Genomic DNA, 21,379 nt, shown 5'->3' with positions numbered 1-21,379 from the left:
AGACTGAACACAACCAAGTAATTCAATATTTGAATGCTCCTCCACATAAAAATGGTCATCTACTGACGTGAAAATTAAAGAGCCGAGCAAAAAGAAAGGGGCATTACTTTGTTTTAATTTACAGCAATTAAATAAAATCCATGATCTGAATGTTCCCTTGTGAAGGTACAGTTGTAACTACATCGTTTACACTTAATTATAAGCACTGAAAAAAGTTATTTGCATTTCTCCAACACTGAGGACTTTGGTTTTCATTCTTAATCCTCCAGCCAGTTATGTTGGAGAGCTTACTAATCTGAAACAATTTAATGTACGTGCATTTATGTAAGTGACGGGCAGCTGCAAGATAAGAGGAAGAGAGTTAAGCACTGTTTGTTTAATTAAGAGTACATTAGATTGTATCTCGAGTGAAAGTAGAACACCATACAGCACTGTAGAATAGGATACATTATTTCTTAAAACTTGATTTTGTCTCTGATAATAAACCACAGCAAGGCACATGCATAAAATAACAACAAAAGATATTAATTGCCAAATGTTTACTTTAATTGAACCTTTTTAATGATACACAGTACAATGTATCCACTACCTTGCTAAAATTCACAACAAAAAGCAGGTTTCATATGTTTAAAAATATTTTTCATGATAAATCCATAAATAGATGAAGGTAAAGTATAAAAAATTACTGTAGTATGCAAGCTTGCTCCCTTGTCTCATATTCCAAATGATCTAGCCAGTACTGTGATAAGAAAGTTTAAAAGCAAAGTCATTACGGATGATTAGAAATGTACAGCCTGCATCTCTCGAAGAAACCTTGAGAAACAGCAACAGATTTGTCCTAGAAAATGCAGAATAATTTTAACACTGTTATCATCCAAACCCCTGAAATAATTTTGGAATGCAGTGAATGAATTCAATATGAATTAGAGATTTTTATTTTCTCCCCAACAGGTGTGTGAGCCAGACTCACTCCAATGCTATCTAGTCTCTGGAGTTGTGGGGTTTCTGTCTGCCAGATACCAGTGAGGCACGAAGGAGGGAAAAGCTGGTTGACAGCACTGAGCGTATCTGACTATCAAAAATCTTAGCGTTTCTCCTTACTGACTTATAAAATAGAAATCTTTAAAAACTGTTACAAATAACTAAATTCAACTTCTGCTCAGTATGTGTCTGTACCTACTTTATGCCTGGCAAGCAGGACAGTGTCTGATCTCATCCGTTGGCTTCCTCCGGTTTTGAAATGGTACGTGTATGTACCATTCCAACTCAGCTCTGTTTGGTGAATCCCTTATATTACCACACCAAACTGTGTTAGCGAAGTTATTCTCATCAATATTATCACTCTCTTAAGAAAATGTATATAGCATTTTATTTTGTCAAGTATCAAACTACTTTTCACACTTAGAATAATCTATTTTAATACCATTTATAAAGGGAAAAATGCTTGCTTACGCACAGCATTGGACTAGGGAACGAACAGGAAAAATGCAGAATAATAAGGATGCTCTACCTTTCACATTAATGTATTTTTTTTTTCCTGATAACTACTTCCCTTTAGTGCAAAACCAGTTCCATACCAGTTTTGTGTTTTTTTGCAATGATAACTAGATACTTTTGAAGACATTGGTAGGCATCTGTCAGCAGCTTTAATGTCTGAAAATTCAGCTCTTAACTCACTTTTTAAAAGTACCTTCAAATTGTCAAGACAAGTTTGCATGCCGTGTTCAAAGGACAATCCTTCACACCCTTGTTTTCACATACAATAGTTTAGAAACCCCAAATCACTCCCTCACATGTTCATGTAAGTTTATATTGCTCATCAAATTTATTGCAGAAATAATGAGTGTTGATCATCACATGTTCTGCAGCACAGTGCAGTGTAACAGGCTGTTACTTAGTGGTTAGTGAAGAGACTGACTTTTGGAAGTTTACCGATTGTGTTGGTCAGTTGTCTTAAAAAGAATTGATTGAACAATTAGAAATCACAACTGCTAGCTTGCCATAATTTTGGTCATATGTAAGGTACTTTCTCTTAAGCTAAAATTTACATAAAATTGGATTCTTTTAGCTAGCTATTACATCTGTATAGTGTGTACTTCAAGATGTATTTTAGTTCCATGGGGGAATTATGGTTTAAACTACAGAGCGGTCAATGATAAGGTGTATGTTCTTACGAAAGCTTAAATTGGGCGACTACTGTCCTTAGTGTCCTAGTTGAGGCTTTACAATTAAAATATCTAAATGTAGAATTTTTAAAATGTTTATGACTAAAGGAAAAGCAAATAGTTCACATGTAGTAATTTAGCTGTAATAACAAATTCTGAATGGGCTAGGTAAGCCCTAGACAGAAGTGGCTTAAACAGAAGCAGCTTTGCAAAGCTGCTGTACCTGCCTAATACCTTCCCTGACCTACACTGCCTGCCCGGATGAATGGTCGCAAAGCTGGACTTGGCTAATTTCAGAGTACGGTGTGTTACATACACGCATTACAGATATTAACTGTCACAGGAGCAGGAGAGTGATGGCGATACATGTGCAAAAACCTATTGGTTAGAATCTGTCTGGTTGCCCTTCAGCACTTTGTGATAGGAAGATTCATCCTCAGTTTTCTGTTAAATTTGAGGTTGAAAGAAAGTAGAAATCAGTGTCAGCAGTTCAGCTGGATAATCAAATTGGAAATAACTGAAGTCTAAAAATATCTTGCAGAAGGAACATGGAAAGTGACGTTTTTAATGATAAAGAGAGCCTCAATAAATTTTTATCAAGGTACAATCTTGAATCTTCTAGTTTTCAAATAGTGTCCTCAGGGAGAGACATACTTTTCACCTTTTAGTGGAAGGAATAGGTTCTAAATACAGCTTTAAGCCAATTTAACAGCTCTCCAAATGTTAAACTATGCTGTTACCTCAACACTTAACTAGTTTAGCAGTCCATTCTTCTTCAGTATAGACAGCAGCCACATTTTTGTTGTACAAAAAGCGAACAGGAAAACCCCAAACTATTTGTGTAGTCTGTTATTTTACCTTTGGGAAGGAAAGTATTTTCTTTGAACTGAGTAAGCATTAATTAAACCTAACACATTCAATCAGACTAGAAAATCTTCCCTGATCGTTAGTCAGGCTTCACTTTTCTCATTCTAGTGAAATTATTCTGTTCCCTTGCTTTCCACTGGCCACTGACTCATATGGAACAACCAGACAATTGTTGACACAGTCTTCAGTGATGCCTGAAGTTACTTATGTCAAAGGTAACTTTATCAGTATTAAAGTAATAGGAACCCTTGTGAAAAAAGATAGTGAAAAAAAAATGCAACCCTTCTGTGCTTCAAAGAATTATTTTTAAAGTGCATTTTAACATTTCGCAGTCATATTAAAAAAATGCTATCTAAGATCAAGATAGGAGAGTATACTGGCTATTTTTATCTAACCTCTGGCAACAATTCCATGGACAGCAAACATACATTTGGGTTGGTTGGTTTTCATTTTGTAACTCTGCTCTTTTCCAAGTAAAATAAAATGAAATGATAAAAAAGATGCAGAGGGCTAAACTTGTGCCACATATCAGAATATCTAGTTGTGGAATACTTCTGTGGGGTTTTTTTGTTGTTGTTTTGTTGGTTTTTTTTAAGTAGACAGTGGGGATTGCAATTAAATGCTTCCATCTGAGATTATTTTGCTGCTTCAAATAGCTCTATAACCCAATTCAATAGAGTTAGAAGAAATTTAAGATTACCTGGCCAGTAAAAATTAAGATACCTAGGAGGCTGGTTCGTTAACTGAAATCTCAGTGGAACGATCAGCACCAAAAGATATTAAAAAAATAAAACTGAGACAGTATATCTTAAATCTATGAATCTATTCTTACAGCATGGAAAAGAATTGTCAAATCTAAGAACAGCCCAGTTATAAAGGACTCTGCTTTTGTGACTCTGAAGTCACTACACTTCGTACAACTGTAATAAAATCTAACTATTAATCTACATTAACAATATACCACGTGCTCTGTGACTGAAGTCACTATACTTTGTACAACAAATAAAATGTAACTATTAATCTACATTAACAATATAGCATGTTTTACTTTCAAATCTGTAAATCTAGAATGCCCTTTAGTTGATGAAACAACCTAGTATCATTTGAGAAAGGATAATTAAGTGGTTAGTGTGATTAGCCTGAACTTTGAGATTAATTTTCTGTCAATTCCACCAAGAACTACACATGTCCTTGCATCTGTTGCTCTTTAATTGCCTCACTTCTTGTACCACCAGGGTGGGAATACAAGCTACGTGGTCATCATCAGCTACCAGGGCAAAGCGAGTCGTGCGAGAACTATCTCTTCACAAGAGTACATCCTCGCTCCGGTTTCCTTGGATTTTCCCTGTTTATTCTCTGCCCGTTACCTGGTTTGTTTCTGTGAAGTTTCCACAGAGAATGACTGACAGGGGTTAAACTGAGCACTCTCCAAGGCTGGAAGACGCCAAAAGGAGAGTAATTTGTTTTTAAGTTTCACAAAGTGTGTATTGTTCTCACCTCATTTTCTTCCAGCACACTGTTTACCCAAAATAATGCAACAGGGTAAATTTCAGTGGTCTGTTAATATATAAAGGTTTTGGAAGCAGGACAGGTAAAGATAAACAAGTTTTATTAATGAAATTAAATTAAAATTAATTTTAATTTGAAGAGACTGCCATCATAACATGGATTAAAACAATCCTATAAAGAGAAACTAATAATGTTATTACCTCCCAGTTCCCTCATGATTGGCATGAGATGGCAAAAGACATTCAAATGGTCAGTGGCTGGGACTATGAGATTAAGTAACAGAGGTGTAAATCTTAGTGGGACAGCATATCCTGAGGCAAATCAAGGCTTTAGTGTTATTTAAGGGTGCTACTGTGGAGTGCATACATACTGTCATGTACTACTGCAGTAATGCATGTATATTGCACGTGATGATCAGTTTTATTCTTCAAATAAATATGATCTTTAAAGGCAAATAAAAAAATGGAGCAAGAGCTCCACCTTTTGTGAAGTTCTCAGAAATCTATACAGTATTAGCTGGGCTTCATTTAGTTTTATAGTTTCCCCTTCCTCCAAAAGTGACCTGCTTACCAGTACAGTGAGAATGATAAAATCATTAGGACTTTTCCGCTGTTCTTAAGTATTTTCATTTTTAAAATTTTTTTTGCAGAGCAAATGTTAGCAGCTTTCTGGGCTAACATTTATTTGGTATTATATTTATATAATTATAAATATTTGTACAAGTTCCATCCGTGATGATGGACTGGGTAAGTAACTGGAGATAAAATTAGCTTAAAACAAAATCAATACAAAGGATAACAGTGCCCATGCTCCTGGGAACCACATTCTGCTGATGATTTCATTTCAGTATTTGCTCTGCATTCCACTTCTAACTGTGACAAGGCAGGGATCAATGTCCCCTTCTGTGTTTTTGTAATATTTTGCACACTTTGGGTACTGCCAAAAATAAATGATAAATACTAATGCAAATACATGGTCAGCCAAGGAGATCTGCTTAAAAGCAATTACTGCACCATAGTCTTGTTAATGTTCAATTGCCAGTAAACAGGTTTCTTGGCAAATGTTTATGCTGTGAACTCTGATCACGCACTACTGAATTATTCACTCGATGTACATCAGAGCACATTTGTAACCTTAGATTTGAAACCGAGGTTTTTACCCGTAAGTCTCAGGTTTATTGCTACTCACTCTCTTCACCCAGGTGTCCTTTTGGTTTCAAAAGGATTAATGGAATTAAAGTAACAGGACTATCTTCCTAAAACTTAAATTACATAGCTATGCATGTGAATTATTAGAAGTCTTCAGAAGGGGACCAAAAAGCTCTAAGTTAATTTGTTTCTGGTCAAGAAGCTATCAGCCTAGTGAGTATTGTGCTATTACTACTAGGCAAAGAAAGGGTTTGGTAATTGAAATAGCCTTTTACTACTGACAGCCCAAGCACTGTCATTGGTATCTGCTACCAACCTGAAAAAATAAACCAGGTCTTCAGTCTATTTCTTTGTTCCCTTTTTTCAGTTAGGTAGGGCATGCAAACTTGTATTACACTTGTTACAACATAGAAGAGCCAAGAGTTAGAAGACAAAGCTGACTTAAAGCCATAGTCTTAGTTTTCTACAGCAAAATGAAAACTAACCTGAATTGCTGCCTTCATTTGAAAGCACAGCGAACAAATCACTGATGCCGTATTTCATGTTTTCTGACTGAAACAGACTAACCTGCAGACAGAGTCTCAACCTGCAAAACTAGCTTAAGAGATATACAAATTTTAAGGAAAAGAATAGTGCTTGGTCTAATTCTACTTGTTTACTAAACAAACCTCAAAACTAAGGAAATGGATCAATAATTCCTTAGTTCTCCATCTACTGTTAAAAACACAATCATTCGCTGACTGCATTGGAAGCAGGATTTATGTTCATTTTGCATCTTGCTCTAGTTTTAGGATGAGTTACTATGTAAACTAATGATTTGAATCTGAGTAGTAGCAATACTGTTCTTAAATGTGTGTGAGGTTTTATCAGCATGGCTTAATTTGGCACTAATCCTGCAAATAGTGGGAGGCTGAGCTTATCTGAGGGTCCATGTTCAAGCATGCAGAACTGCAGGACTGTGACCTGCAGATGTAAACTATAATATGTCATGACATAAAGTCAGATGCTTACTAGTATTCTGTATCTTAAGGACCACCTAACCAGGAGAAAAAGCAGTCATCAGGACTGAGTTTCAGCTTGGCCTGTCTTCATAGTTTCTCCTAAGAGTGGAATAGAAGGTTTGCTAATCACTAACAAATCTAGTGTTTGGAAAACTCTCATTTTCAGTGTCCAGCTACTGCTGGACACTTATTGCCTGTTACCTGTGGATGTAGGAGAGCTGGCAATGTCCTGGAAAACTATCCAAAAATACTATCAAGTACTGCAGCTCAACCTGCCCTTCCATATAAAACATTAGAATTGTGAAAACTACTCTAACTGAAAAAATTAAGGCCCTTTCACTCTTACAACTATAAAACTTGAAAACTTACCCCTTAGATTAGAAGCAAACAGGCTACAAAGCGTATGTTACTCCTCAATTATCTACCTCATAGTTTTAAAAAAACAGAAAGACCAGAGAATGGTTTAATATATTCTGTAGGAAGATGAATAGTATTGAAACTAGGATCCATTAGCCCTTTCTTAAATCTCCCTGTTTTTCACGATACTGGATATGTTGAATGGCTAATAACTGGTGTAGCCCTAGTAGCAAGCAAATCCATGTCCTTTTTGATCAAGATTTTCAAAAGGGACAAGTGACTTCACTTTAGGTGGATGCTTTCTGAAAATGAGCTTCTTCAAAGTATCAGGATTGCAAAAATCACTTGTTACCTCTGAACACTTTTGCTTTAACTGCAGAGTTAAAAATAATTCTGCTCCTGCTCCCTTCGCAAATCCGTTTTTGTAAGGTGCTTGAGAGTGTAGATCCAGAGAGGACTGCTGCCATCAGTACTTCTACTGCATCTACAACATACAATACAGAGCTGAATCTGAAAGACAACTATATGTAGTTGAATCACAAAGTCTATTTTACTTAACGATGTAGACTTTTGATCAACAGTGAAAGATTATTTCCTGCTGAGTGTTCTCAAGAAATGAAAAGCAATTGGTAACTTGTGATAGAGAGAGGGAAGCAGTTGAGTACAAAGTTGGGAGGGAATCATTAAAAAAGATGCTGGTTTCTTATGACCAAGAAGTTGCAATGCATGCAGTTTTCAGCTATTCTGAGGTCTTCTTTCCCATTATATGCCCAGATTGTATTTAAACAGATGGTTTTAAAAAAAACCAAAATAAAAATCGAATTCACTTATGCCACTTAAACACTCTAAACAAGCAGTAAACACTCTGGTAACATCACATCAAATGTATGGCTAGAATTAACCCTGTAGATGACCATTAGGCACATGGCAGGAGATGACATGGCTACCAGTCAGTTCAAGGTTTCTCCAGTTCCTGTTTCCAGTGGCACAGGTCTTGAGTTGTGGAATGAAATTGAGAGACCTGAGGGCAAAAACTCAATGATACCCACTTGGAAAAGGGAGCTATCACTGTGCAAACAATAAAAATGAAATGCATCTACCATCTCCTCGAGGCTGTATTTAAAATAACTACACTGGTCCAATTCTGCTTGATAGCAAGTCACGTGATACTGCTCAGGCTGATTTTGCTTTTTGTTAAAGTGATAACTTAATAAAATCATAACGAAACCTGAGAGAAGGCTTCCCCACCCGGGCCTGTTCCAATGCTCACTAGCAATCCATATGCCCTAGGACAGGTGACTGCTATTTGGTCCTGTAATCAAAATGCTGGGTATTCTTACACTTGAAATACTTTTATCAAAGACACTGTCACTTTCTGGTCATTGGTGGAGTGCTGAGGATTTAAAAAGACACTGTCGAGATTGCCTACTCCAGAAGTGACCTCCTTTGTGAACAGTCCCATGCTAAATGCTTCAGAACTTCGGGTGTGCATCAGTCTTCCCCAACTATCTGTCTTCCTACCCCACATCACCAGTTCAAAGTTGTTTCCTCCACTTTTGTAACTTGTATGAAGGTTACAGAAAATAAAATGGTGGGGTCAAATTTTGAGTAAGTTTTTCAGAGGGTTTGACTTTTAGGACTACCTCTCAAGAGTCCCTTTTTAAAAAATAAGACACCAAAGAAAACAGGATTGTGTCTAACTTCTACAAAATTGCTGGTTTCACAGGAGGAGGAGAATATGGCTACCATGCTACTCAGCATTAGGGTGAAGCACCATCTAAATTCCAGTAAAGTTAGGGATATCATATCACCTAGCTCATATCAGCAACCACACCCCCAGCCTTCTACAACGTCTTTGCTGTCAAGCTTGATGCTGTCAGTATTCTTCTCACTGAACATAGGGCCTCCATGCCTCATCATGAGCTCCGTAGCCATCTTCACAAAAGCCTCCTCCACATTGCTGGAGTCTTTTGCAGAGGTCTCTATGGCACAGATGATATTATCATAGTGTTCAGCCAGACTCTGAGCTTCTTCCAGCTGAACCTCTCGAAGGTCACTTAGGTCAGACTTGTTTCCTGAAAGAAGAAACAACAGAGTCATTCATAATGACTATTTAATGACTCTGTTGTCAAAGTAAGTATTTAGCAGGAAGTTCTTGGGTTGCCCAGAAAATCTGCAGAATTTCCATTCTTGGAAATTTTCAAAATTTGACTGAAAAGGCCCTGACTAACCCAACGTTAGCCTTGCTTTGAGCAGGAGGTTGGACTAGATAATCTCTTAAGCACCTTCCAACCTGTATTTCTGTATGACTCATACAGAGAACAGAAAAAGTCAAAATAGTAGTGGCTGTAGACCTTAACAGAAGAAAAATGGGCTAAAAATGAAAGCTAAAACCATTTCGTGAAAATGACAGCAGCCTGCTGATACCTAGGGAAATCTAGAAGAGTACTGATGTTGTATTAGTGGATCTATAAGCTCCTGAGAGCCACACCGTAGTCAGAAACATTGGGGCTGGGAAGCAGAACTTCTAGCAGAGAACTGACAAACCCCGATTGCCCTGAAGTCCTTCTGAAATCCCTCTGCAGAAGTATGCAGGTGTTCCAGTTATCGTCTTGATATACTGAAGCTTCTCTGGGCCCTGGAAACCTTATGATCCACAGCAGCTGTGCCTCCAGCTGAACCTGGAAACTTTGGGTACCCAGTTCTCCATTAAGTTGTATGCAAAAGATTCAAAGCTGGTTTCTGATACAAAGCTGTCTACTACTTAACAGAAGTTAATCCAAGCAAAACATTTATGTTTTGTTGAGACAGCACTTTCTAATTAAAAGAAATACTAGGGTAATTTCCAGTCAGATCTATTGTACATCGTATCATCAACCAAAAAGAAAACTCCTAACCACCTCAAACAAATATTGTAACTAATTACATTGTACAGTAACCTGTAGCGCTCGGTATTAGTAATTTTAACTCACCAATCAGTAATTGCACTATGTTGGAACCGGCATACTTTCTCACATCCTCGATCCAGCGAGGAATGGACAGGAAAGAGCCTCTCTTGCTGATATCATAGGCTAGGATTGCTCCATTGGCGCTGCGGTAATAACTCTGTGTGATAGTTCGGAATCTCTCCTGGCCAGCCGTGTCCCAGATCTGCAACTAAATAATACAAAGCATACAGTGAGACACTGGCTAGCAAGCTTTCCTGAATCAACAGGTAGGACTTGGTTCAGTAGCCTTGTTATAAATCTTCCCTATGTGTGATGCATTCTGGCAGCACAATTCTCTAGTCCTTTGTTCATGATTTAAGGATAATAATAAACACTGGAGAACCTATTCTCACTTGGCTGCTCGAAGTTTCTATTTGTGTTGAGACACTCTGGGTTCCTGCAGGCAAGCTCTGATGCATTCTCGTGTGGCAGATTATGAAATTATTGCTTGTATGTCCAGCCTTACCCTGTCAGCACCTTCTCTAGCTGAGTTAGCAAAACAAGATGTTAGTCCATAGCCAAGCCGCTCCAGTTCATCATCTGGTGTGTCACTGAATCTACAGGTGGGTTTTCACTACACATTGTCTGTGGTACTGATGTGGTTTTGTCAGTTCTGCTACAGGGGCAGTAACAACTGGAGTGGGATGTGCTAGTGTCATCTGAGAGCGCTGATGCTGTTTTATGAGGAAATACGAGACAATTAGAACAATGTATATAGAATACATAAAATGTAAAAGAATGTTTAAAAGAAATGCCAGCAATCCTAGGTTTCACTAAAGTCAGTGAAAGATCTAGTCAGTCTAGTCACCTGTCCTTTGCTAGGTGGTACCACAGACATTACATCTGGGTAGGAAGAAGAAATGCTTAGCTTACATACTTCTGTCTAAATCCAGCAGCGCACGAACTATCAGTATTAGTATCAGGGTTTGAGTTCCCAGTACTAGATGTTCCATAGAAAGAAGCCAAATAAGTCAAGAGTGGACAAATACAATATCCTGCTCACAGGGAAAATTTCTTTCTAAATCCAGTTGTTTTATAGGTTGTCTAACGTCCTGGAACATGAGAGTTTATATTCCAGGAGCTTTTAATCTAAGGTAACTGTGGATGTTCTCATTCTCCTTATAAATCTCTAATCCTTTTTGAATCTTTCAAAGCTCTTGGTTGCAATATATAGTAGCAATGAAACTGAAGAATTTCCTTTTTTAAGTTTTATAATTTTTTGTCCTTCTGTTCACTTTCATTTCTATATCCCCAAACAATCAGTGAGAGACCACTGCCTGTCTTTTTGTGCCGTTCCTTAGATTCTGCATCTCCTCTTAACTGAGACAGGACATAAGCAAATACTTTTGGGTTTTTTAACCTTCCCCTGTTGTGGACCTGTTATTTATTATTTCCCCTCTCTCTGAGCTTCTTTATTTTAAAAAACTGACAATAATGTAACACAATGCACCAGTGATATTTTATACCAAGTAATATGGCATAATTTTTCCATATATTTCTTTTGCACGTTAGTATTTTGTTTGTGTCTTCTGACTCTGCTGCGTGTTTGAGCAGCAGCTTTCACTTTGGAAAAGGCTGTACTGATTGGATCACTTTCCTGTGCTAGCCAAGCATTTAGATCCCAAATGACATATGTACAGCTTAAAAGGAATCAATCCAATGAAAAAGTGCTCCTCAGTCCTCATAAGAGTTTTCTCACAGAAGGGGAAGGGACTGTAATGGACTAGAAACACCATAAAGCACTGATTATTAATGGAATTGATAATGATTTAGAGCAGTCAGGAGGCCATTACTAGAGACGAGGAAGTTCATGGCAGGTTTATCTATATATGATGTTCTCTGTACTCAAGTCTCCCACTAGACCTTTGTATCTGTTACGTAGTTTTAAACCGTAGTATTCCATTAGGTCAAGTGCAAAACAAGGCTAATGATGATTACCCAACTCTTGGGAGAGGTCTGAGAGATTCTGTGCATACAGAAGAATTATAAACTTCTTAAATATTTTTAAAAATATTTGTTTTGGCTTACACCTTTCACATGGTATAAATAATAGTGATTTAGCTGCAGAGTGACTGAGCAAGCTAGTCTCCAGCCTTGTGCTGTATACTGGATTTTGAAGACCTCAGTATAAGTACATTCCACAGAATCACAGAATCATCGAGGTTAGGACAGATTTTGGGAGGTGACAAAGCCAAATGCCCGCTTAAAGTGGGGTCAAAACTTAATTCTTCCAAGAAGAATTGCTCCTTAATTTTCCCAGGCACCAAAATGAGTCTGACCAGCCTGCAGTTTCCCAGGATTTCTTGTCCTTTTTGAAGATGAGTACAATATTGGCCTTTCTGTGGTCCTCCCCAATTTCCACAGCCTTTCAGTAGTGATAAAGCAACCTCAAAATGTCACCACAAGATCTCAGAGCACCCCCACACATGTTTTACTCCAGCATTTATGTCTGTGTGTTCACAGGACTGAAGCCCTCGGTGTCCTGTTGGGAACAGCACAGACCACAGGTCTGACCTTCTCAGGAACCCCAACGGCAGTCTTCTCCCAGCCCACATCGTCCAGGTAAGTTCTTTCCCTCAGGGATTCGAAGTTCATGTCCCCCTACTTGTCTCTGCTCTTTTGTGTAAGGACTCAGAATCATTTAGCTTTCCACAGGATCTTCAGTTTGTTGTAGTTTTGCTTTCATTGCTGAGACTACAGTATGTGTTAGACCCCTAAGCAGATATTTTATTTGCAAACGTACGTACCAAGTGACACACTGTTTGTCACTGTTCCCACTGGTTTTGCTGGCAGGAGGAGCCAGGTGAGTGCCCACTCTTTGTTTCAGGGAAAGTCAGTGAAATACAGGCATGGTTTAATGACTGGCTTCAACCAAATTACTTGCCACCCCAGCTGCATATCCTTGCCCTCTCCCTGCATTGAAACTAGCACCTGCTAATCTGCTCTACCATATAGCTTAATTCACTGATGTAACTGAAAAATGGGGGTTTTCCTTTTGTTTGGAGGTTGGATACCAATTACACAGCCACGTGGTACTGAAAGCATGCAGACTGCGCGGGGAGGAAGGTGCGACGATCGTTTAGAGCAATGGCAAATTTGTCCTGAACCGCTCATGAGTATGCCCCTTCAGTTTAACTTGGTGCTGAAGGTGGGTGTGAACTGATCCAGCAAGCTCACCTGAAGCTGGGTCAGGAGCCCTTGTACAGTCTCCTGTCAGACCCGTGCAGAGACGGCAGCTTCAGCTGGTATGAATCAGTCCGCCTGGCAGCACGCTCAGTGTGCAAAGGTGCTTTTGGGGGGCCTAATAACAACTCGCTCTTTACAATCTGAGACCTTGAAAACCTGTCCTGCCACATTGTTTGAAGTTTTAATAACTGGCTTATTTTAAATCATTAATAACACACACTACAGACACACACAGAGTATGCAAGTATCATGAACCAGATTACCCAATTTAAACAAGATGTATTTCTAAAGGCAAAATATAGCTAATATGCTTGACAGCATCTTCAGAAAACTCTTCAGAAAAGTATTTCTGTATAGCATGAACCAGTCTGATATACAACTAAAAGTGAGTCATTACAAAAATACAAGTTCTTTTCCTAAGTATTTTTGTCCACTAGGTGTACAGATACATTTCAGACAATTCCATTGAAAAGGAAACATGAGAACTACATATAAATACCAATCACAACTGTAAGTTTAAACACCATTTTATAGTAAAAAAATCATACAGTCTTTCTATTATACTGTATTTACAAATATGTAACTCTTGACAGGAAATAACAACTGCAAATTCTTTGGAAAAAAAATATCAGTATTTCTCATTTGAAAGCTCGTCAATTTAAGTTAGATATTAAAATCAAAATACCAAATGAACTGTACTAGCCACAGGTCACCAAAAAATGAAACAAAACAAAAAAAGAGATACAATCATATACTCTTTTGTATTGCATAAGTGTATCACGTATACAGTATATGACACAAATTTCATATTTATTTCCTCGATTTAAGTGCTTCAGCATTGTAAATAATGTGATGGAAGCAATGTCTGTCTCTTAGTAACCTTTTTAAGCAAGTCCTGATTTTGTAATTACTTTAGCAACAATTTTTATGTAAGAAAGAAAGAGAGAAGTTGGGATTACTGGAGAATCGTGTTAAATTAATCTGAGGATACTTAGAGAAAACACCTATGAAATAGATTGGTAGCAGCCCTTCGGGGGCACCATCTCTAGTAGCAGATAAGGACAGGATGAAGAACAGAGAATAAAGACCCATTGTTCAGAAGGAATATGACAGAATACCCTAAGTGAACAAAGACAAGGAGCCACATCCTTCTTGCGCCGATTGTTTCACTACTGAATGCCCATTTACTTACAAAAGCTGATTATTTTGATTTGCTTTTAGCTTTGAAGTTTTTGGATAGCAGAGCTGTTAGCACTGGCTGGTATTGAATAGGAAAGCGCTAAATCTAGTAACTCCTGTAAGATTTTTCATGACTCTACATGATCGCTGTGGAATTGGAGTTTTCCATAAGTACATTAGACAAAGTCTTGAACGTCTTTTCGTTCATATTAGCTTTTTCATCTTTTCCTGTTGGGAAGGAGTATACAGGCAGTGTATGTCATTCACCCCTTGCAAAGATGCAGGCTAGGGTCTGACTGGTTGGGGAGCAGCTGTGCTGAAAGGGCCCTGGGGGTCCTTGCAGACAGCAAGCTAAACAGGAGCCAGCAGTGTGTCCTGGCAGCATCCTGAGCTGTGCGCACAGGAGTGAAGCCAGTAATCAAGGGAGGAGACAACCCGCCTTTATTCAGCACTTATTAGATTCTAGCTAAAATTCAGTGTCCAATTTTGGGTCCCCTGTACAAGACAGACATGGAAGAAATGGAGCAAGTTCAGTGGAGGGCCATCAAGATGGTCAGGTAACCGGAGTGCATATCCTAGGAGAAGGGCCTGCAGAGAACAGGCTTATTCAGCACAGGAGAGGGGTCTGAGATGACTTGTTAGCTGCTGCCCAGTACCTACCGGGAGGTTATCAAGAAGACTGAGTGAGGCTCCTCACAATGGCACACAACAGAAAGATGAGAGACACCAGAGAAAAACTGAAACAAGGGATGTTTCAGTTTGATGTAAGGGAGGAAACAGAAGGTGGTGAAATTTATGCGGGGGTCTCTGGAAGATCATTCTGGATGCCTGATTAGGTTTAAAGAAAGCAGAGTTTCAGCTGTAGAAACAAAGTTGAAAGTGGCAAGTGGCATGCTGACCACAGAGCATAGCAAATGTACATTATCAAATGGTTTGATGTGAATTCTTCTTGCATTGATAAACATACTGTTGATCAAAGGTGAATGCTGAACAAATGGCCTCAAGACGCATTAAATAACTTCTCCCTCCCTTACTTCCTGCAAAATTTATTAAGAACTTTCCTGATTCTTCTAAACTATCAGGGGAGTTTGGGTTTACTTTTGCTTGTGAAGCAGCAGTAATAATAACTAAGTACATCCTGTATCTGATACCTTCCTTTACAAAGACAATGCCACTTTTCTACTATGAATTCTTCAAAATATAGCATTATCCATAACATTTCCTGATAGTGAAATTGTGGATGCAAAGACCGTGCTCAACGATTCTTAACCATCTGTGTCTAAATCCTGTCACCTCAATGGCAAACACTAATGCACATTTCTGTACACTGGCAAATCACAACACTTCCTCCTAAAAAGATTTAGTGAAACAATCTTGCAACTTAATCTATACAGTTTTTGCCAAGAGCAACAAACTAGCATCTGTATGGCAATGTATTCCAATTAAAGTGATATTCCTACATGGAACAGTTAGGGTAGCTGTTCGGTTTGTTCAATTGTTTCCCTACAAAGTTTTCAGAGAATTAGGAGTCCCTGCCTGCAGGAATGCAGCATTCCTGTTTGCTCTGGCATTATGGGTATCAAAGTAGTTGACGGAAGAGAGCTACACTTCCCTCTGGATATCAAAGAACATTGTTTCCATGTAAAAACCAATAGCTTCATTTATATTTGTTTAGCAATGTTATTAAATACAACAGTCAGGAGACAAGACAGTTAACAAGTCATCATTTTATATTTCTTGCAATTGGCCCAGATAATAACACATTACATTTTGGGCCATTCTGAAAGGGATTTAGTTACAGCCATGAAGCCTGAATAAAAGCCAAGAATCTTGATATCATATGGGCTGGAAAAGCTGTAAACTAAGAAGTGCAACAATATATAAAGAAGTATTTGTTATGAAGGGAGGGAGAAAAACCATGGCATGAAGGAAAAAACTGTTCAGTATATGTAGAACACTATGAAATGACAGTGTAAAGTAGACATTAAAGATACCCAATTTATCAGTTCACAGGAGGAAATTCATCAAAAGAAAAAGGATTTTGTTATTACTAACCACTGTTCATGGACTTCGGAATGTCCTTGCCTATCATTATGTAAAATCTTAGTTCCACTGTTTTATAAATATCTTTTTATACAGTGACATAACAGTTACAAAACATTTTTGTTCTGTTTGCCAGATTCTTTCTACCACTCAAAGAACAAGTAATTAATTTATCAATAGGACTTTAATCACTATGCATTAAGTCAACAACCACAGCTTTTGGGAACTAGTCTGTACTCTAGGATTTAGCCAGCTAAGCAGGATGTATTTTATAGAGAATAGTATGCCACAATTTCAACCTGTTAAAACAGCACATACTAGAGCATTTTTTTTTAAAAATGAAGATAGACTGCAGACATTTCCTAAACTGGGGGGGGTGGGGTGGGGGCATGGAGGGAAGGAGCGGCAGCACAGAATTCTGGATAAATGCTGGTAAGAATTTGCCTTTATGATAAACCAAAGCAAAACAAAAAAATCAAGGTGGTCATCACAGGTAACTTGGACTTTGAAGTTCCACTAGAAGCCAGTGTGCTAGATCTGCCAAATCCCTGCCTGGCCTCGTGCCGCACAGCTCGCCTCTTAGCTCAATGCCTCCAAGAGCCCATGGCTCACAACAGCCTGTCTCAGAGGCAACTGGCTCGTGTAATCCCACCGGACAATACCTCAAATTGCAACTGGAGATCTTAAAGAACAAAAAGGGAATCAGAAGACTGGACGGCACTGACAAACTTACGTGTTCTTCCTCTCTGGAAATGGTTAATCTCTGCAAATCAGGGTTAGCACATACTGGGAAAGCTTATGATACCGGCGCTTTACTGTTTTATTTCTGAAGAGAAAGCTTTAGTTATCAGGACTGTCCATGAATAGCTCCTTTCTCAAGCACTAACATCTCTTTACATATGTAGTTTAGTCAGCTTCAGTAGCTGATGAAGCAGCAGCATATGAAATATAATTTGAGACACTTGAAAGAATACAGCTTTAAGATGTGAGGAAAGCCTTGCGTTAAAGATAAAAGTTATTTGCAGAACCTTAACCTTTAGTATCCCAACATGCTTCTTTTCCCTTATCCAACAAAAATGCAAAAAAAAGGAAATGAGACTAAAAATCCCTGGGCTCCAAATGTTTCAGAAACATTATATAACTGTAATAACAACATTTGAAGTTATAAACAGAAAGGGACACTAATACAATTAACCTTAAAATGTTTGTTTCAATCTCAAAGTAAGTGTCCAATTCATATTCACTCAGTTGTGTTGCAATACTACCATTAGCCTGACCAAAAATTAAGCTTAGGCCACAGGGGATGCGGTACAAGCAGTGTTCAAAAGCTCTTGGGACTTTTGTTGTACACACTGTTGTTCTGAAGGGGCTTCTAAAGATGAGCTTATAAAAATTATCAAAATATTATAAATTATAAAAATTCTAAACAATTATAAAAATGGGGGGTTTCTCATTCCTGTACCACTTGCTAAAAAGGAAACAAGCCTTTGCATTCCTTATGAGGATAGTCTTGAGTAGCATAAACCCATAATGAAACGGGAGCAGCACAATCACCTGGCATGCTGCTTTAAGGCTCTTTTTGTAAGGTCAACAAATAGTATTTTAAGCATGTCCTGAATATCTCTTGGTTTGATACAGCCCAATCAAGAATTTATCTGAGACTCTTAAACAAGCGTCTCTCACGTGACTGAGAAACAATGAGAAACACAGTCCATCTCTCCCGGAGCACATGTACAGGCTTGTTTACTAACAGGCTAGGATATGATCTGTTCAGACAGCTAAAGTGCTTTTCCTCAAATTACTATAACCAACACCAAAACCAAATTTGTCAAATGTGCAAGACACACACACAACTACTTGCCTACTTTATAAGGGAGCTCACAAGAGTATAATAAAATGCCTTCTTATTCTCCATTTCCTGTGGCATGCTGAACAAACCTACCCAGATCAGGACCCAGATGGACTGCTTTGAAATCTCAATCCAGCTGGAAAAGCTTGACCGGAATTTAAACTTCACATAAACCCCACACCTTAACAGACCAAACAAAACAAAAAACCTCAAAGCAAATGTTTTCATTTTCTAGCTGTGTCCCTGACTGAGCAGCTAACAAAAATGTCTGTAAGGCAATTCAACAACAATGTTGGATTAATTTGGCTGAAGTAATGCTTAGAACACTTTTCTTCAGTCTGGGCATCCCTAATTTTTTTCTAAGTGGAAGTACAGAAAATCCAAAGAAAAGAAAGCCCCAAGAGCTTGCATTTTCTTACTTGTTTTTTGTAAAATACTTAGAAGTAATCCACAGGTTTTTGTTACAGACTTACTACTAGTACAGGAATATTCAGGTGTAAGTACTGACAGGATGTAAAAGCACACCTAGGAAGCGTGGATTATTTCCTGGGCTAGCCCTCCCCTACTCCCAAAGTCGGTGGCTGAGACCCCTGGCACCAGGAACAGACACATTTGTCACTTTCTATGTGCCTGGCATTTAAATGGAGCCAGGTTTCAATCTTAAAGGAGAAACCCCCCACCGACAAAAGCGTGGAAGAGGTACCAACAGCACAAACAGAAAATGCAAGTTTCCTTTTCAACTGCTAACCCCAGCTACACATGATAGGAAAAGGCAAAATAACACCAAGAAAATAAACACCTTTGCTAGGTGTGGAACTTCTGATCCCTCTCCTTTCCTAAAAAACGTGAGCCTTCATTTCTTCCATTTTCTGCAGCTTTCTCCGTTTAATACTCTGCTCACCGAAGTTAATTTATAAGAAAAAGACAACAGAGGACTTTGACACCTGTTTTGGTAAACACAGGCCAGAATTCCACTGCCAGCGTCATGGTCTTTCCCAGGCAGCGACTGCATCAAGTTCCTTTTGGTCACACGGGGGGAGAGTTACAGCTCTGTGTTCTGGAGGGGGCTGGCGAAGGGATTTATCCCAGTAGCCCCCCAAACCGCAGGTGCTTTAAGCATTTTTCCCTGCTGTGTGATCGCTGCTGTGCGCAGAGGCCCGCTCTGCCGTGGGGAAGCTGCGTGACTGAGAGTCTACGGATAATTCCACGGGGTGACTATCCCATCCTCTTTCTCACCCTAACAACTAGCCGATTTTCTCCAGCACAAAACAATCAGAAGTCAAATGTCGGGTTGATGCCTTCTGGTTTGGGAAGAGCTCTAAGAGTTGCACTTTGTGAGACACCCTGTGAACAACGCTTTAAGAGAACTTGTAAATAAGCCGGATCTAACAGCAGTTGCCCCAGCTTCTCCCTCCCGGCCAGACCCGCATCCCTCCCTGGCGGCACGGCAGTGCAGCCGAGGCTCCTGCTGGCTGGCAGAAAGCCAGAAGCCTGGCCGGGAAGCGGGGTGCCGCGGGGTGCTGCGGGCAGGGCGCGTCCCGAGGCGCGGGGCTGTCGCACCGGGGACCGTACCGGTGTGCGCGGTGCGAGAGGGGACCGGCCCGGCTCGCGGCTGCTGTGCCCGGCCCCCCGCCCCCCGGATCCGGGCACGGCGGCGGCCCGCGGCGGGGCGGCAGCGAGACGGCGACAGGGGCAGGGGCGGCCCCGCTCGCCGCGGGCCGCCGTCTCGCCGCCGCCGCCTCCGGCGGCCGGGCCGGGCCCCCCCGCCGGCATCTCAGGGCGGCCGTGCCGTTACCGAGCTCGGCGGCGCCGGGGGGCGGCCTGGGAGTGAGCCGCGCCTGGCCGCCACCCCCGGAACCGGAGCCGCCGGCCCCCCGCCGCCCCGCTCACCTTCACCCGCTTGCCCTGGATCTCCAGGCTCTTCATGGTGAAGTCCACGCCGATGGTGCTGCCCTGGCGCTCGGCGAAGGCCCCGGTTTTGAAGCGCTGCACCAGGCAGGTCTTGCCCACGCTGGCGTCCCCGATGAGCACCAGCTTGAAGAGGAAGTCGTAGCTCTCCTCCGGGTCGGGGCCGGGCCCCGGCGCTGCCGGGCCGGGCATGGCGCTGCCGCCCTCCGGCCTTCCGCCCGCCGCCGAGGGGAGCCGGGCTCTACGCAGCGCCCGCCGCCCCCCGCCGCGCCGGGCCTAGCGCTGGGCCCGCCCGCCGACCGCCCCCGCCCGCCCGCTCCGCCCCGGCCGGCGCGGCCGCCTCCCGGCCCTGGCCGCTCCCCCGGCCCTGCCCGCCCGCGCCCGGGGCGGTGGGAGGCTGGGCTGCAGCCTGCGGCACCGCGCCTGCCCCCGCGGCCCGGCCCGGGGCTCCCGGCTCGCCCCGGGGCCGCCCGGGCAGCCATCGCCTGAGTGCGCTGGGGCGAGCTGCCGGCCGCGGCACCGCTGGGCCCCCAGCCCCTGCCGGGCGGAGCGCCCGTACTTGCGCGGGGTGCCGGGCCCGCCCGTGCCGGGGGCCGCGTTTAGGCTCCGTGCCCTCGGCGGCGCTTTGCAGGGGCTGGCCCGCGGCAGCAGGCAGGTGCCGTTCCCGCTGAGCCACCCGGGAAGCGCCGCCGGTTCGCCCTGCGGGCTGGTGGGTGTTGGGGCCGCGCCGGGCCGCGGGCTGTGCCCCCAGCAGCGGCCCAAGGCTGTGTGTGCTTTTCACCCCCGCAGGGGGCTGTGCTGCTCAGAGACATCCTTAAAACTGCCAACACCGTGCTACGTGTCTCACACATGCCCGTGTATGCGTGTGGCTATATATTGCATCACAGGCTGGTTCTGTGTATTGAGTCTGGCTCAGGCAGCTGGAATTATTTGTGTTGAACTGCTTATCTGCAAAACCAACTGCCCTTTAGATGACGTGGTGAGTCAAGATGCTCATAAATATCAGCTTTACTAATAAAATACTTTGACACAGCACCTTGCTCTTTGTACCAAAGACTTGCTGAATTCCATTCTCGTCATTTCCAGTGATAAAACTGTGAAATGAAACTGTTTCATGGCAGAGAGAGTGGAAGTTAAATTTCCCGTAACTAGTTGTGCAGGAAGAGAACAAACTTCTTTT

General features: G+C 41.3%; 1 protein-coding gene across 1 annotated transcript; it reads right to left on the bottom strand.

The window, feature by feature from the left end:
* Window positions 1–524: 524 nt before the first annotated feature.
* RAB43 (RAB43, member RAS oncogene family) lies at window positions 525–20,454 on the bottom strand. Its single transcript, XM_040590039.1, has 3 exons — window positions 20,182–20,454; window positions 10,020–10,203; window positions 525–9,122 (listed from the first exon to the last, which is right to left on the bottom strand). Exons 1-3 carry the CDS (start codon window positions 20,389–20,391, stop codon window positions 8,869–8,871), a joined length of 648 nt encoding a protein of 215 aa, XP_040445973.1. The 5' UTR covers window positions 20,392–20,454; the 3' UTR covers window positions 525–8,868.
* Window positions 20,455–21,379: the final 925 nt, after the last annotated feature.

This window comes from Falco naumanni, chromosome 4 (assembly GCF_017639655.2).
Source record: "Falco naumanni isolate bFalNau1 chromosome 4, bFalNau1.pat, whole genome shotgun sequence".
NCBI classification, from domain to species: domain Eukaryota; kingdom Metazoa; phylum Chordata; class Aves; order Falconiformes; family Falconidae; genus Falco; species Falco naumanni.
This window is presented reverse-complemented; position numbering and strand designations above follow the sequence as displayed.

Coding starts and splice junctions, on each gene's coding strand:
- RAB43 (XM_040590039.1), bottom strand. CDS start 20,391: ATGCCCGGCCCGGCAGCGCCGGGGCCCGGCCCCGACCCGGAGGAGAGC. Junction 10,204..20,181: donor TCCAGGGCAAGCGGGTGAAG/GTGAGCGGGGCG, acceptor TGTATTATTTAG/TTGCAGATCTGGGACACGGC. Junction 9,123..10,019: donor CATAGTGCAATTACTGATTG/GTGAGTTAAAAT, acceptor TTCTTCTTTCAG/GAAACAAGTCTGACCTAAGT.